The following is an 18143-nucleotide window of genomic DNA, read 5'->3' on the forward strand; positions in this document are numbered from 1 at the left end:
AATACACCGTTTGTTGCAATATGCTTGGGACAACAGTACATTTTCAGGCAGACAAACTTTCGAAATTACAGTAGTTACAATTTTCAACAACAGATGGCGCTGCAAGTGATGTGAAAGATATAGAAGACAACGCAGTCTGTGGGTGCGCCATTCTGTACGTCGTCTTTCTGCTGTAAGCGTGTGCTGTTCACAACGTGCAAGTGTGCTGTAGACAACATGGTTTATACCTTAGAACAGAGGATTTTTCTGGTGTTGGAATTCCACCGCCTAGAACACAGTGTTGTTGCAACAAGACGAAGTTTTCAACGTAGGTTTAATGTAACCAAAGGACCGAAAAGCGATACAATAAAGGATCTGTTTGAAAAATTTCAACGGACTAGGAACGTGACGCATGAACGTGCTGGAAAGGTAGGGCGACCGCATACGGCAACCACAGAGGGCAACGCGCAGCTAGTGCAGCAGGTGATCCAACAGCGGCCTCGGGTTTCCGTTCGCCGTGTTGCAGCTGCGGTCCAAATGACGCCAACGTCCACGTATCGTCTCATGCGCCAGAGTTTACACCTCTATCCATACAAAATTCAAATGCGGCAACCCCTCAGCGCCGCTACCATTTCTGCACGAGAGACATTCGCTAACGATATAGTGCACAGGATTGATGACGGCGATATGCATGTGGGCAGCATTTGGTTTACTGACGAAGCTTATTTTTACCTGGACGGCTTCGTCAATAAACAGAACTGGCGCATATGGGGAACTGAAAAGCCCCATGTTGCAGTCCTATCGTCCCTGCATCCTCAAAAAGTACTGGTCTGGGCCGCCATTTCTTTCAAAGGAATCATTGGCCCATTTTTCAGATCCGAAACGATTACTGCATCACGCTATCTGGACATTCTTTGTGAATTTGTGGCGGTAAAAACTGCCTTAGACGACACTGCGAACACCTCGTGGTTTATGCAAGATGGTTCCCGGCCACATCGCACGGCCGACGTCTTTAATTTCCTGAATGAATATTTCGATGATCGTGTGATTGCTTTGGGCTATCCGAAACATACAGGAGGCGGCGTGGATTGGCCTCCCTATTCGCCAGACATGAACCCCAGTGACTTCTTTCTATGGGGACACTTGAAAGACCAGGTGTACCGCCAGAATCCAGAAACAAATGAACAGCTGAAGCAGTACATCTCATCTGCATGTGAAGCCATTCCGCCAGACACGTTGTCAAAGGTTTCGGGTAATTTCATTCAGAGACTACGCCATATTATTGCTACGCATGGTGGATATGTGGAAAATATCGTACTATAGAGTTTCCCAGACCGCAGCGCCATCTGTTGTTGAAAATTGTAACTACTGTAATTTCGAAAGTTTGTCTGCCTGAAAATGTACTGTTGTCCCAAGCATATTGCAACAAACGGTGTATTTCTATCGCTGCTCGTTTATTTTTTATTGCCGTTTCAAATATACCGGTCATTTTTGAAACACCCTGTAAATACAATAGGGCATTCAGAATAGAGATTCAGATGTGTCCGAAATCAATAATTTACTATCATTGTTTGTTATCAAATGGTTCAAATGGCTCTGAGCACTATGGGACTTAACATCTGTGGTCATCAGTCCCCTAGAACTTAGAACTACTTAAACCTAACTAGCCTACGGACTTCACACACATCCACGCCCGAAGCAGGATTCGAACCTGCGACCGTAGCGGTAATGCGGTTCCAGACGGAAGCGCCTAGAACCGCACGGCCACACCAGCCGGCTGTTTGTTATCAGTCAGCGTCTATTGTAATGAGGGATGGAGCTTTAACGTGAAAACGAATCGAATACAGAGCTGCTCAGCGACAAAGAAGAGACGAATGTTATCAATTACTGAGGGAGCGCCGGCCGGAGTGGGCGAGCGGTTCTAGGCGCTTCAGTCTGGAACCGCGCGACCCGCTACGGTCGCAGGTTCGAATCCTGCCTCGGCCATGGATGTGTGTGATGTCCTTAGGTTAGTTAGGTTTAAGTAGTTGTAAGTTCTAGGGGACTGATGACCTCAGATGTTAAGTCCCATAGTGCTCAGAGCCATTTTGAGCTGAGGAAGAAAGAGAAACAAGCAAATGGGTCAGGAAACAATATTGGAACGTAACGAAACTGAAAACGAGTTGAGGAAGACATGTACCCACGTGAATGGATGCCAGACGGCCCAAGGTAACTTTCTGCACAGTTCCAAGAGAGAATGTACACAAATGAACTCTGTTTCGAGAAGGAAAGTGGACAGTTGCCTCTCAACAGCCAAGAAGACTGTAGAGAACTTTTCAGTTATTTAAAAAAAAAAAAACTTATAAATTGAACTGAACCCACAAAACCAGTTCATATAAACGAAACCAGATTAAAACAACCAAATGGAATTGAAACTGCTACATAAATCAAAAATGTCTGAAAAACAACAAAACATCTTTTAAGACTGTTGTTAAAGAACTCCTGAACTCAGGTGATCCAAAAAAGTCTAAAAGAAATCACACTAATCATGCATAACATCTGACGGACTGAGAAAATTCCGGATGAAGTGTTGAAAGCTGTATTGACAGTTGCGTTATAAGAAGGGCAAGAACTGATGTTGGCTCTACAACACCTTCACCTCGTTGGAGTGACTGTATCTGTATCTGTATCTGACTGTAACAGACCGCCGCACAAGTGAGAGCTGTCGCCCTAGGTGTAGAACATCAGGGTCACCTCGCAGTTTCCCTGTAGCTCTCATACCTGATGTTTTCTAGAAGTTTCTCTCTCGCTGCGGAAGATGACGTCGGCCGTCTCTTTGTCGACGTTGTGATGCTGTAACTGTGACAGTCTTAAAAAAAAATTGGTACTACCTTTGTTTGAAACTTTATTTCAAGGGATGCCATTTACTTCATGCTGTACTTCTTAAGACAACAGTGTTAACTTTACTCACAATGTGTTCAAAACATGACGTACGTAACACTCGTGAATAATAATAATAATAATAATAATAATAATAATAATTACCGTTATTTCACATTCTTGCAAATTATGTGACTGCACTCAGCTCCGACTGATCCTTGTAGTTCAACATATCTTAACATCTTGCTAGAGACATAATTTACATGACTGTACAGTGGGGCTGCCGTCACTCCACTTCGACACTGAAGTGCCTAAGAAACTGGTATACCTGCCTAAAATCGTGTAGGGCCCCAGCGAGCAAACAGAAGTACCGTAACACGACGTGGCATGGACTCGACTAATGTCTGAAGTTGTGCAGGCAGCAATTGACACCATAAATCCGTAAGAGTACTGTACAAGGAGATGGATATCTCTTCTGAACAGCACATTGCAAGGCATCTCAGATATGTCCAATAACATTCATGTCTGGGGAGTCTGGTGGTTAGCAGAAGTGTTTAAACTCAGAAGTGTGTTCCTGGAGCCACTCTGCAGCAATTCTGGACGTGTGGGGTGTCACCTTGTCCCGCTAGAATTGCCCAAGTCCGTCGGAACGCAGAATGGAGATGAATGGATGTGGGTGATCAGACAGGGTGCATACGTAGGTGTCACCTGTCAGAGTCGTATCTAGACGTATCAGGGGTCCCATATCACTGCAACTGAATAGCCAAAGAATGCGTATAGAATGCGTATTCAAATACAGAGATACGCAAATAGGCGGAATACGGCACAGCGTCGACTGGCGCAGTTGTTAGGTCGGTTACTGCTACTACAATGGCAGGTTATCAAGATTTAAGTTAGTTTGAACGTTGTGTTACAGTCGGCGCAAGAGCTATGGAACACAGCATCTCCGAGGTAGTGATGAAATGGGGATTTTTCGTACGACCATTTCACTACTGTACCATGAGCATCAGGAGTCCGGTGAAACATGAAATCTCAGACATCGCTGTGGCTGGAAAAAGATCCTGCAAGAATGGGCCAACGACGACTGAAGAGAACCGTTCAACGTAACAGAAGAGTAACTCTTCCTCAGATTGCTGCAGATTTCAGTGCTGGGCTATAAAAAAGTTTCAGAGTGCGAACTGTTCAAGGAAACATCATGGATGTGGGCTTTCAGATCCGATGGCCCACTCTTATACGCTTGAGGACTGCACGACAGAAAGCTCTCCTTGTCTAGGCCCGACAATATCGACATTAGACTATTCTTGACTGGAAAACATGTTGCCTGGTCGGACGAGTCTCGTTCCAAATCATATCGAACGGATGGACGTGTACGGGTATGGAGACAACCTCATGAACCCATTGAACCTGCACGTCAGCAGGAGACTGTTCAAGCTGGTGGAGGCTCCGTAACGGCGTGGGGCGTGTGCAGTCGGAGTGACATGAGAACCCTGATACGTCTAGATACGATTCTGACAGGTGACACGTACGTAAGCATCCTGTGTGATCACCTGCATCCATTCATGTTCATTGTGCATTCGAACGGACTTCCAGCAGGACAATTCGACATCCCATTTGTCCAGAACTTGTACAGAGTGGTTCCAGGAAAACTTTTCTGAGTTTAAACGCTTCCAATGACTACCAAACTCCCCGGACATGAACATTATTGAGGATATCTGGGATGTCTTGCAACGTGCTGTTCAAAAGAGATCTCCACCCCTTCGTACTCTTATAAATTTATTGACAGCCCTCCAGAACTACATCAGACATTAGCCGAGTCCATGCCACATCGTGTTGCGGCACTTATGCGTGCTCGCGGGGGCCTACACGATATTAGGCAGGTGTACCAGTTTCTTTGGCTCTTGAGTGTCGAGGTGAAGTGAGAAAAAGTGCAGCACCGTCAAAGACTGATGTCAGTGGCGAGTCATTTGTCATGGTCATCAGTGATAACGATCAAGAGGTCATTCTTTGCACCCTCTATTTTGACACTGCAGGTAGTAATCGCGCTGAGGTTAGAGGTGAACAGTGTTTGCAGTATTCATTTTAGGGTATAGTCACGTCCCGCCGATGAGTACGTACTTCTGTTGAAAGAGTTCGCCCGCATCTCGTGGTCGTGCGGTAGCGTTCTCGCTTCCCACGCCCGGGTTCCCGGGTTCGATTCCCGGCGGGGTCAGGGATTTTCTCTGCCTCGTGATGGCTGGGTGTTGTGTGCTGTCCTTAGGTTAGTTAGGTTTAAGTAGTTCTAAGTTCTAGGGGACTGATGACCATAGATGTTAAGGCCCATAGTGCTCAGAGCCATTTGAATCATTTTTGAAAGAGTTCAGCCTTTGAGCGGGCTCGTATTGTAGGGCCTGCGAGAAGCTGCATGGATTGCTACACATGTTGAGAACTGTGTATAGCTGGCGTATCGCTGCTTTCAGTAGTTGTCTGTGGAGTATTACCACAACAGTAGACCGGATTCGGGACGTCCGCATAGTGCAGACGTGCGTCAGGACCGACGCATTGTGCGAGCAGCGGTGGCCGACCAAACATCGTCCAGGAAAGAAACCTAGGCCATGTTACAACCGCTGTGTCACAGCGGACTATGATCAGCTGTACCTCTGGACACGCTACCATTGGCTCCACGACACGACCAAGCGCGGCTACTCTGCAGTCATCAAAGAGTCGGCTGGAGAGTGGAATGGCGTTCTCCTGTCTTCAGAGATAAGAGTAGATTTTGTCTGTACGAAAGTGGTGGACGGGTCATACTTGGTGAGCGGCCTATTCCAGAGTGCATCCGCCAGCGACACACGGTCACACCGCCGACTTCATGGTGACGGCTACCATTAGTCACAACTCACGGCCACATTTAGTGTCTCTGTAAGGTGAAGTAACCAGTACACAGATTTTTATCCACGTGCTACCGCTTTTTCTTCAACAGGAAGGTAATGTGCTTTTTCAGCGGAATATAGCACGTCCACACACGGCTTCTGCAAAAGCAACGTGCTCTTCGTGGTACGAAACAACTGCCCTGGCCACCAAGAACACCAGAACTCTCACCAACTGAACACGTGTCTGACATGGTGAAATGGGAACTTACTCGTTCCCCGCAGCCTAGAAGAACAGTTGCCGATTTGCTGCAAAAGTGGCAAGATGCTTGGAACTGTCTACTGCAGGACGCCATTCCGCACCTTTGTGATCGTTTCTCTGCGTGGGGGAACACTGCGTATCGATGTGGCTGTTTGGCCACCATTTACTGTGTCGTGTGTGTTATCATGCACCCCTACAATGTCGAATTGTCACGTCACTTGTCAATAAAATAACTTTGTCCTTGAGGATGTTGCATTTTTATTTTCCTGCAGTACGTAAATGTATTACAAAGTAACAATGAGACAGATTTTTGAAAAGTTCCGTAGATTATATTCCGCTAGGCCTGCATTGTCACCTGTCAAATAGGTATGAAGAGCATTTTTTTTTATATTTACTTTTAGTTTCTGACAGAGGCAAGCTGTAATAATTTTACAGTTTTCTTAAGTCTTTTAATGTAAATCTTTTTTATTTTCCTATTGCAGAATGTGAAGATGACCTACTGTCGCCAAGAATGGTTATGACTGTTGTTAGATATTGTGACTTAGTCGAAAATAAAAAGAGGTATATGACGTGGGAAACAATATTTACAATAAAACCGTATACAGGGCAATGGAAAAGTACTGCATTACAACACAGTAGTGCAACCAGAATATCTCAACGCAACTGGATTATAAATTAGACAAACTAAAAATTTTATGTCAAATAAGAAGCAAAGAATACTGGAAATTAAGAAACAATGACAAAATATATCAAACTATAGCCAAATAACAGAAACCATAGTGAAAAGGAAAGTTTTTTGGACATAGATAGATATTACAATAGATAGATATTATAGATTTTCAGTATATCTGGGAAAAGAAATGAACACGACACTGGATAGGAGAGCTTTAAAAAAGATTTAAAAATGCGCAACTTAAGTAGAAGTAGCAGAAAATTTAGAAGGATTGCAAGCCAGAAGCAGTGGTTTGAAGAAAGGAAAAGAGAAACGATGAAAATGTGAAAGAATTTGAAGGAAAAAAGAAAACAAACAATTAAGACTGAAATGAAAGTGTTTCTTGGTCCTTTCTTGGCAGGAGGGAAGGAAGAAATTAAAAAAAAAAAAAAAGGAAACAGGAGGTGTATAGTGCATGAGTCACTCTTTTCCAGAGACTGCCATTGCCTGCAAGGTGGCGGTATCACTCTGTAATGGACACGGAGGCAGCATGTACGCGCCATCACTTGCTGCGCTCGTAGCCCGAGCCCCTGCTACGGATTCGTGGGCAAGTCTGCGTTCTCTCCTCTGAATCGGCGGCGAACAATGGAAACGCCGAAGGCGCTGAGGGCAGGAGAGAGAAGCAACAGGAACAGGCAACAGGCGAGCATCGACCGTAGCTGACGCCTCCACTCAAGGCGAGAGAGAGAGAGAGAGAGAGAGAGAGAGAGAGAGAGAGAGAGATCCCAATTAATACGCGCTGCTTCCGTCCGCACCAAAGCTAATAGGCAGAACGCAGCAATCGCCGGCACAAACTTACAAACAACAAACGCTGGAAGCTTCTTTGCTTCTTATTTCGCCGCTCTGCACTTCTCACCGACGGTGACGGAACCAGCAGTTTCCATCTAACAATTTTCGTACACGTTTATTCGCAGTTCCAGAATTTTTTTTAACAACATAGATTGGATGTCATATGGTCGTCTTCAAGTCAATGTAGTTGCATGAAAAATCCTTCGGGTCATGTGACGAAACGGAAAAATAAAAGATGTATAACATTTTTAAACATCAGCACAGTTGCTGCATTCTCACGCGACGATGTGTCACCTATAATGACTTCAGTTTTCAGTTAACTTGTTAGTACGAGGGTGTGCTGAGAAGTAATGGTTCCGAATTTTTTATGGGAAAACTCTTAATTTTTTTAAATAATACAAAATCTTCATGTCTATATGTATATATTTACCAACATAGTGATCCTGGCAACGGACACATTTGTCTCAACGAGAGACCAGTTTGTTGATACCGTCACTGTAGAATGTTTGTGTTGACGAAGCCACAACCTCACCTCTGCTTGCGGCGCTTCATCACTATGAAAGTGAAGTGCTCAAATCCATTCTTCAGGTTTTGGGAACAGATGAAAATCTGATGGGACCAAGTCGGGACTGTATGGAGGATGTTCGGTGACAGTAAACCCAAGGCGTCGGATTGTTGCAGGTGTTGCAGCCCTCGTGTGTGGTCTGGCATTGTTGTGCTGTAAGAAAGAGTGCTCCAATCTGAATGAACTCTTGGAATTCGAAATTCGATTACAGTACCATGTTTTTCACGCACCGAAATAGTTACGTTACACGCCGCCATGTTAGGCGCTACGATTCGAAGCCCTGCTCCAGCAATGCAAATGTGTAGAAATGAAGAACAAAGATGTAGAGTGTTAATAACGTTTGCTTTATTTAAAAAGTTATAAGAGTTTCCATATAAAAAATTTGGAGACATTACATCTCAGCACGCCCTCGGTTCTTTAAGGAATCAGGCTTCTCGCGGATGACCAAGTTATCTGTGGGATAGCGATATCCGTTAAAAAATTATTGTAATAGCAAGATGACAATATAACATCGTAGTGCAAATACGGCCTCCTAATTTGCAAGGTGATTATAATGAAACTTTTGGTACTTGAGCCAGTGGAGAAGGATAACTATTTACCGTGTGGGTAACCAACTTAATAGGAATGATGTTCAAACTGTGCGCAGCAATGTGTATTTTGTTAGTGGTGTTAAGAGTCACGACCTGCACGGCGCCCTAGGGTTGAAACGCATGCATCAGCGCGCGGTACAGTTGCAGACATTCAACATGGGTCGGGACAAGATGAGCAGGGCTTTACTGTAAAGCTGTTTTATCAAAACACCACCAGTGGTGTTGCTGCTCTTGACCAACAGTGAAGGCGACGGAGATTTGGAAGATCGAATTAACAGACGATCTGGCAACTGCTCCTGGGAGAGGCAGACAGCCAACTGCGCTACAAATTGTGGAAAAACTTACTGTTGCCATGTCTGAGAATGCTGGACACAAACTCAGTGTAGGACCTGAACACAATGTGCGGTCTCCAAGCAGTGCACAAGCTGCGTCAAAACGTCTGAACACTCCACCGTTCGAAGAGTGCTGCGAGCAATTCTTTAGTGTGGTTCCAAGCTGTCGTTGATGCAGGTGGTCGTCACGCTGAGCAACATTTGTAACATGGAACGTAAACATGGTACACAATTAACAAATGTTACACTCTCATTTGGAAATTAGCATGTGTTTCTTCCAATGGCGATGTCACTGATGACAGTGCCACTAAAGCAAAGTTATTCAAGCCAACCGGAGTGGCCGTGCGGTTCTAGGCGTTACAATCAGGAGCCGAGCGACCGCTACGGTCGCAGGTTCGAATCCTGCCTCGGGCATGGATGTGTGTGATGTACTTAGGTTAGTTAGGTTTAATTAGTTCTAAGTTGTAGGCGACTGATGACCTCAGAAGTTAAGTCGCATAGTGCTCAGAGCCATTTGAACCGAAGTTATTGAACACGGTTTTCCGAAACTCCTTCACCAAAGAAGACGAAGTAAATATTCCTGAATTCCAATCAAGAGCAACTGCCAAGATGGGAAACATATCCTCGGAGTAACGAAGCAGTTTAAATCACTTAATAAAGGCAAGGCCTCCGGCCCAGATTGTATACCAGTCAGGTTCCTCAGAGTATGCTAATAAAATAGCTCCATATTTAGCAATGACACACAACCACTCACTCACAGAAAGATCCGTGTCTAAAGACAGGAAAATTGCTCAAGTCACACCAATACCCAGAAAGGGAAGTAGGAGTAATCCGCTGAATTACAGGCCTATACAACTAACGTCGATTTGCAGTAGGGTTTTAGAACATATCCTGTATTCGAACATTATGAAGTACCTCCAACAAAACGATTTATTGACATATAGTCACCACGGATTCAGAAAATACCGTTCTTGTGAAACACATCTAGCTCTTTATACTCATGAAGTAATAAGTGCTATCGACAGGGGATATAAAATTGATTCCATATTTTTAGATTTCCCAGAAGGCTTTCGACACCGTTCCTCACAAGCGTCTTCTAATCAAACTGCGTGCCTGCCGAGTTTCGCCTCAATGGTGCGACTGGATTCGTGATTTCCTGTCAGAAAGGTCACAGTTCGTAATAGTAGACGGAAATTCATCGAGTAAAGCAGAAGTAATATCCCGCGTTCCACAAGGAAGTGTCATAGGCCCCCTATTGTTCTTGATCTATATTAAAGACATAGGAGACAATCTGAGTAGCTGTCTTAGATTGTTTGCAGATGATACTGTCATTTACCGTCTTGTAAAGTCATCAGATGATCAAAACGACTTGCAAAATGATTTAGATAAGATACGTGTATAGTGCGAAAAGTAGCAATTGACCCTGAATAAGGAAAAGGGTGAAGTTGTTCGCATGAGTACTAAAAGAAATTAGCTAAATTTCGATTACGCGATGAGTCACACAATTCTGAATGCTGTAAATTCAACTAAAGACTTAGGGATTACAATTACAAATAACCTAAATTGAAATGATCACATATATAATATTACGGGTAGAGCAAACCAAAGACAGCGATTCATTGGCATAACACTTAGAAGGTGCAACATGTTTACTAAAGAGACTCCTTACACCACGCTTGTCCGCCGTATTCTTGAGTTTTGCGGTGCGGTGTGGGATCCGCATCAGGTGGGACTGACGGATGACATCGAAAAAGTACAAAGAAGGGCAGCTCGATTTGTATTATCGCGAAATAGGGGAGATAGTGTCACAGACATGATACGTGAATTGGAGTGGCGATCATTAAAACAAAGGCGTTTTTCGTTGCGACGGGATCTACTCATGAAATTTAAATCACCAGTTTTCTCCTCCGATTGCAAAAAAAAAAAAAAAATTCTTTTGGCAAACACCTACATAGGGAGAAATAATCATCGCGACAAAATAAGAGAAATCAGGGCTCGCATAGAAAAATTTAATTGCTCGTTTTTCCCGCGTGCCGTTCGAGAGTGGAACGGTAGAGAGACAGCTTGAAGGTGGTTCATTGAACCCTCTGCCGGGCACTTTATTGTGAATAGCAGAGTAATCGCGTAGATGTAGACGTAGATGAAAAATGCAGGTAATATTTTTTTCTTAAAGTGATATACCGCATATCAGCATTCGACAGGATGATTTTTGTTTCCACCGTTAGGGTTGATCGATGAAAGGATTTGGAACAAACAAGGTCTAATGCACTTAAAATCGGAAATGAATGGTTTCCATGCTAGAGACCATTTACTCAATCGTACGTTGTTACGGAGACTGCGGTCTCATGCGCGCTGTACCTTGCAGCCACGGTTCCAGTATGCTTAGTTTCTTCCAAGAGGTTGGTACTGTTCCTCTCGCACCATAGTAATTGGTAATGTTGTGTCCGATTCACTTCTCTTATTGACTCACCTTGTAGTGGATGTGATACAGCTTGTACACAATTGTTCCGTATTCGAATCAGGAGCTTAAAGACATGGTTTTTACATGTGGAAAGACAAATTTGAACGGGCGGCGGACAGCAAGGTTGCATCAGGAGAGCTATCCCTGCCAACAAGCACAGCATTCAATGTCTGCAACAGTGATTCACCATCCGTCTGAGTCAGGGTCGTTTCAGGAGGCAGGAAATCATGAAGGGTGCACCAGAAACGTTCGGACACAACGCTTGCAGGAAAATATGATTAACACTGTAGAAGGCGACCGCCATATCAGTACCAGGCAGTTGGTCCGCCAGTACAAGGTAAGCCAGACGACCGTGTGGAATGTTATCCATGATAACTGCTACTACCCTTATCGCTTACCCCGTGTGCAGGGCTTACCAGCGACAGCCTTTCCACATCGGGAGCAGTTTTGTCACTGGTTTCTTCACCAGGAAACCATGATTGTTTCATCCATCCTATTCACAGATGACGCCATCGTTATGCGGAGTGGTATCTTCAACTTTCATAACAGTCATCCGTGGGATGGTATGCAGAAACCCTATGGTATGGTGACAGCAAATCATCAGCATTGGTGCAGATGGAAAGTGTGGGTTGGCAAAATTGGCGACCATATTTTTGGACCAGTTTTACGTCGTCTAACAGGCTCGAACTATCGGCGTTTCTTGTGGATAACTTTGCCACGCCTGCTGGAAGAAGTGCCGTTGATGATTCGAAGGGCTATGTGGCTCCTGCATGATGGTGTCCCGTCCCAATTCTCCTTTAACGCCCAGTCGGATCTCAATCGTGACTTCCCTGATCGCTGAATCAGACGAGGGTGTCAAGTTGCATGGCCTGCTCATTCACCGGATCTCAACCCAGGTGTTTTCTGGTTATGCAGCCATCTCAACAGTACTGTGTATCCAGACCCCACTTCAGATGTGGAGAAACTGGAGTATTGTATTCATGCTGCGTTTGAAACTGTTTGGATGCAGCGTGGCTGATGTGAACATATGAGATAGAACATGATACGGCGCCTACACACATGCGTTGAAGCACATGGAAACCGTCTTCAGCACATACTGCAACTGTGGCTGCATGGTACAGCGCGTGTTAGACCGCAGTCTCTATAACAATGTATGATTAATTACAGACAAAAGTTCATTACACCTTTTTTGTTCCGTATCCTCTCATTGATGAGGCCCTAGAGTTTTTGAACATTGGAAAAAATCACGCTGCAATATCAAGACAGATATAACTGATGGCTATAGTTACACCATGATCGTGATACATTATCTAAAAAAAAACTACTGACTAGCATTAAAGAATCATGATTTTATTGTCAAAACAAAGAACAGACAGGCAATACCACCATTTGTCAACGTAGATGGTTGTACATTAGGTTAAAGAAACTGTATTTCTTTCCTCACTGAGTGCTATAGTTTAGACATCTTTGAAACCTGTGAAATAACTATATTTAGCGAGAATTTGTTTTTCTAAAGTGAGTTAATTCATGTGTAAACAATACTGAAATGTATTACGCTATTTATGACTTGGTAGTGTAGTGGGACGCGAAATTGAAGCGTCACCCATCCACCAGTGTCAGCCCGGTTTGCAGGTGAATATGAGTTTAATTTAGTGTTTTGTTTATGTGTTTTTGTAATCTTTGTAATTGTTGTGAATTATCTAAAGTTTTGTATTTATTTTCTATGTCTCATGTACGGAGAGGGCGGCACAACGAACGGAGACAGCATCTTCACTGCCGGGACCAGAGAGAAAATTGCTGGCCACTATACGTCGCGGGTCGACAGCCAAAGAGCAACAGAAGATCCTGAAACCGAGTTGTTGCGTCGTGCTTCTAAAAACTGAAAAAAATAAGAATTTGTAATGTTACTACAACAATGACGTCATAGAAGGTTTAATCATGTTGTAAATGGTCAGTCCTATCTTGTCAAGGCTCAGGTTCACGTCTATATGTATGAAGATAATAAAGTAGTGTATACTACAAAAGTTTAAATACGTGTTCCGAGAATTTATTTATGAAGAATTATATTAAGGAAGAAGGATGACTGATTTATTTGACTTAATTATTAATTTTTTACAATATTCATCGCGAGTTTGAGTCTTGAAAGTTTATTCAATGTGGTTATAATATTTGTTAAATCAGATAACTTGCATTAATATAACTTCTGAGAAGAAACAAAACGACATCTAAATTGAGAAAAAGTTTGCGCAAACCAATAGGACTGAGTGACGTAATTCTGCGCGTACGACTCAAATAATGATCTTTTACAGGTTCGTTCAAGAACCATTTAGAGACAATTTAAAAAGAATTTAAATAATTTTGAAGTGTGTTGTATCTGACGTAGGTGACGAAGTCTGCACATGGTCATATGTCAAAAGAAAATAATTTATACAAAACTATACGTCGTTACACTACAGTAGCCAGTTCGTCAAATTTGTAAACTCCCATAACTAAAGACGATCATATTACAATAGCGTATTACTGATGTGCAAGAAAGAATTACAGATTAATTAAACCATCATGTATGGAAACAGCCTGATATGAATGGAGGGGACACGACATTTGAGGTTACTGTAAACATCAATTTAAAGATGCTCCATGTTACTGTAATTGTATAAAATAATGGATTTGAAGTAATTTTGTGTATTATAAGATGCAGGTAAAATCTGTTTACGACTCAGCATTCACATTTGAATCTGCTTTCAGAGTATTATTACATTGTACCAAAATATGGACGACTGGACGTTGTGCAGAAAGTTCAACACTGTTTACGATTTTGTCATCAACTTATTGATGTAATTAAGTTCCTGATAACTATCTTCGTAAATAAAGAACATGGAATTAAGCTGTTATTTGCTCCATACGTCGCTTTGTTGCAGCAAAACAGTATTAACAAACAAATTAGCCATCAGGAAAATTTTGGTTCAAGCACCTTAGGATTAGTTAGTATTGTACTACACCCAAGTAGGAATGCTTTACTTCTGTTCCTGTACTTATTCTTTAAATGTGTTACATTGTCCAGAACATGGATCTTCGACCTGGGACTACGCACAAAATGTGGTGCATGGGCCCTTCACGAGTCAGTCATTTATTCATGTATGAGATTACAACCATTAAAAATGTCGCAAATAGATGGGAGTTTGAAGCTGTATTGCTTTACTTCACAAGGGTGCCAAGCTACGATATAAGCACCACTTTCATACGTGTACACTGTTAAAGTTCCTTCCTAGGTAGGTATTTTATGGTGGAGAGTAACAGCACCTGTATTCTGTTTATATAGGTTGCTTGTCGTAATACATAAGTACAGTTAAGATCTATTTTCATGAATAACATCGCTTTACATCATTGATGTGGTTGTGACTGACCTGTAAAGCAGATGTAGCAATATGATTTGGATGTCAAAAGCTCCAAGAGATTGCTAGGACTGGTTAATATACCCCATCCAAAAGTATATAATGGGTAAACTTAACGAAACTGCATTTAATGAAACCTGTCATTATCCAACCACCTTCGTATACCTGACATAACAATCATGAAAGCAATATGGCAAATATTAGGGTATGTGCAGAGGCATATAGACAATAATTTTCTCTTCTGTTACTATATGAGGATGGAAAAGGAGCGAAAATTAATATCGTTATGATAACCCTCCACCATGCATTGTACAGTGGCTTGCAGAGTATGTGTTTCGATGTTGAAGCCATTGTTGGTTGGTTGGTTGTTTGGGGAAGGAGATCAGACAGCGAGGTCATCGGTCTCATCGGATTAGGGAAGGACGGGGAAGGAAGTCGGCCGTGCCCTTTGAAAGGAACCATCCCGGCACTTGCCTGGAGCGATTTAGGGAAATCACGGAAAACCTAAATCAGGATGGCCGGACGCGGGATTGAACCGTCGTCCTCCCGAATGCGAGTGCAGTGTCTAACCACTGCGCCACCTCGCTCGGTGTGTATAAGAAGATAGTGCCAGAAGTGAGTAGCAAATTGCATAGGCTCAGGAACTGGTTGAGTCTGGATGTAAATAAGTATAATGTGGTGCATGTACACAGAGAAAAAAAATCCTGTACCGCTCCATTACACTATTGGTGGAAATGGTAATAGCCATATCATATCTCGGAGTACCCTTTGGAGCGACCTAAAGCAGGATGACAAAAGAAGGAAGTGTGATTTACCCATGCAATAAGTGGCTTTATAAACAGTTGCAACACGACTCTTTTTCGTGAATATTGCTCTTGACCCCAGGAACTTTATCGGGCTGGATTTATGAGATCCAATGAAAAGCAAATATTTAGTTGCCACGATTTCTGCCGTATATGCTACAAGAGGTGCAGTGTGCATTACAGGAAGGTTTTACTGTTGCAAACCGAGGTTGTGTATTGTGGGCAAAACATTATTTCCTCCCAAACATGCCATGTGAAATTATCACAATGATGAATTAGAGAAAATACGGATGTTTATTGGCAATCATTCTTTCATCATGAATGGAGCAGGCATGGGTGTTAATGTACTCCCCACCACACAACGAAAGGTGGCATGTGTGTGTCACACATCTGTCTGTCAGCATATGCACTGGATCTTCTCAGAAGTCTTTAGGTTTTCGTCCATGGAATCCCACTTAAATTCCTACATAACACTTGTAGGTAGCTTCTCATAAGACACTTGTGTGTTTATAAGTCTCTGATTGCTACAATTGTGTTAGCGATTTGGAACTTAAACGCATGAAAGTTAGTCATTCTATTGGAGGTCTCTGACCTTGGTGGTACTATGGGAGATACTTTGAGTATGAATGAACTTTTATAATGTATAGCGGTTCTTCGTTTTCATAGTCATGCAGAAGCCGTAGGAACCCGCCAATTTCATAGTTGTGGAGACAAATAAAGGTTGATTAAAATACCGTTGGATGACTGCAAAATCTTGATGTACGGTTACAGGAAGAGAAGTTCCGATTATAATCAGAAAACTCCATTTAAGAATCAGAAATTGGGGATTATTTTACTGTTTTTTCAGTGGAACATTTGTTAATTGCAAGAATATAGGGAAAGGCAGTACACAGTAACACACTAAAAGGGAGCTGATAAGTGTAATGTAGCTTTTTAGTACAGATTTGCTGCTCAGACGATTACGAAACACCTATCAGAATATACTTAAAATAAAAGAAAGAATGATTATATTGCCTCAGTGTGCAGTAGACTAGACATTGAGCATCTTGTTATTCCATTGGTGTTAAGAACAAAGAGCCATAACCTATTACTGTTCCCACAAATACTGTTACTCCGCATTTCTTAAGAAAAGCAATGTACCGAAGAGTGTTAGATAGATGCTGTCGATCACTACTCCATGTCTTCCCCAATCTCTCTTATCTTATTCCTAAGGCCTCTATATGAGATAAGCGACAGTGGTGGTAGAATTCAAACACTCGTTTCTTAAAATTATCCAATAGAGTTTCAAGAGAACTATATTGTCGTTCTTCCATGGAATTTCACTTACTGTGTGGATGAGCAATCAGCCTGGAGTTTGCATATGCACTTATCCAAACAACTTTCAGACTGAAACGTGTAACAAACAAATTGTCACAAATCCTGTGCGCGTAAGTAAAGAGTTTTTTCTATGACATAAGTTTTTCTCCTACCACCACTAAAGATTTTCGTAATTGAAATATTTGTGTTTGATTCGACTGGTAGGCATGCCCCACATTAATGTCAACTAGAATGTATCAAGATACTTTTGAAGAGACAGTGTATGCAAAATTTAGATTGCATGTCACGAAGATTGAGGCAGATTCGCGCATGTGCACTTCTCGAATAAACTTTATAATTAGACTGGAGCTGCTGCCTTTAGTACCTGCACGAAGAAGGAAGGTGTATCTATTTCCACTACTAGTGGGCTGGATGACTTGTTGAGACAGATCTGTTTAGCTCTCACCCGGCCTTCCATCCTCATCACGCTATTAACGTCATTCCATACTTCATCTCCCAGGAGGTGGCTGCTGGCAGCAGCTCTCAGATAAAGTGGCAAAGCAGTAACTGGGGGGCACCTCTGGAGCTGTCTCCAACATGTTGAGCTGGCTGTGGCGGTGGCGGTGGATGTGGCGGGGCCCATGTGGTGCGACTGGCGGCAGTTGGCTGGTGACACCTCCATGCGTCTTGTTTCTTTATAATAAAGACGCCAATTCCTATTCCACTGGTGGTGCTAATAGCAAAAATGTGGGAAACTGTTTAAAAGCGGCATTTCAGTGTAATTTCTTTCTTTTTAAGGTCGAAACGTTGCAACTTGGATATTTTTAATTTTCCGCTGTATTTACACATCCACCTTAACATGACGTTGAGAGACTCCTCTTCGTGGCCCAGATTGTGACGTCGTAGTGTGTCAGACATTGTGGTATATGCATGCTGAATCACATGGATTTCACACATCCACAGTAACGTCAAAGTGTCTGTGTAGCTGTGACATCAGTTTGAAGGTATACGTTGTAGCAAATAAGATGATTCAGCTCGACCGGCCATTTATACATGACACAACTGGCCTAGAGGAGTGGCGGAGGAGGAAGGTGGCCTTTTATTGGGTCATAAATTATAGTGATTACATCATAAATTACACTTACATACACATAACGTATGATAACGGCTGCGTGGTTTGTTCACGCAACGGTCGCAGGCCAAGTGGCTGATTTGTTTACACAAGGAGTAAAATGGATCCATTTTGCTCGTACATACCCA

The 18143-nt window shown here is 42.7% G+C and overlaps 1 protein-coding gene across 1 annotated transcript in view; it reads right to left on the reverse strand.

Annotated features, from left to right (window-relative positions):
• LOC126456865 (chondroitin sulfate N-acetylgalactosaminyltransferase 2-like) overlaps positions 1-17565 on the reverse strand; it is a 165389-nt gene extending 147824 nt beyond the window's left edge. Inside the window, exon 1 of the mRNA XM_050092686.1 lies at positions 17355-17565. Within this exon, the coding sequence (XP_049948643.1) occupies positions 17355-17565 (211 nt within the window). The remainder of the gene's footprint in view (positions 1-17354) is intronic.
• Positions 17566-18143: the final 578 nt, after the last annotated feature.

Source organism: Schistocerca serialis, chromosome 1, assembly GCF_023864345.2.
Source record: "Schistocerca serialis cubense isolate TAMUIC-IGC-003099 chromosome 1, iqSchSeri2.2, whole genome shotgun sequence".
NCBI classification, from domain to species: Eukaryota; Metazoa; Arthropoda; class Insecta; order Orthoptera; family Acrididae; genus Schistocerca; species Schistocerca serialis.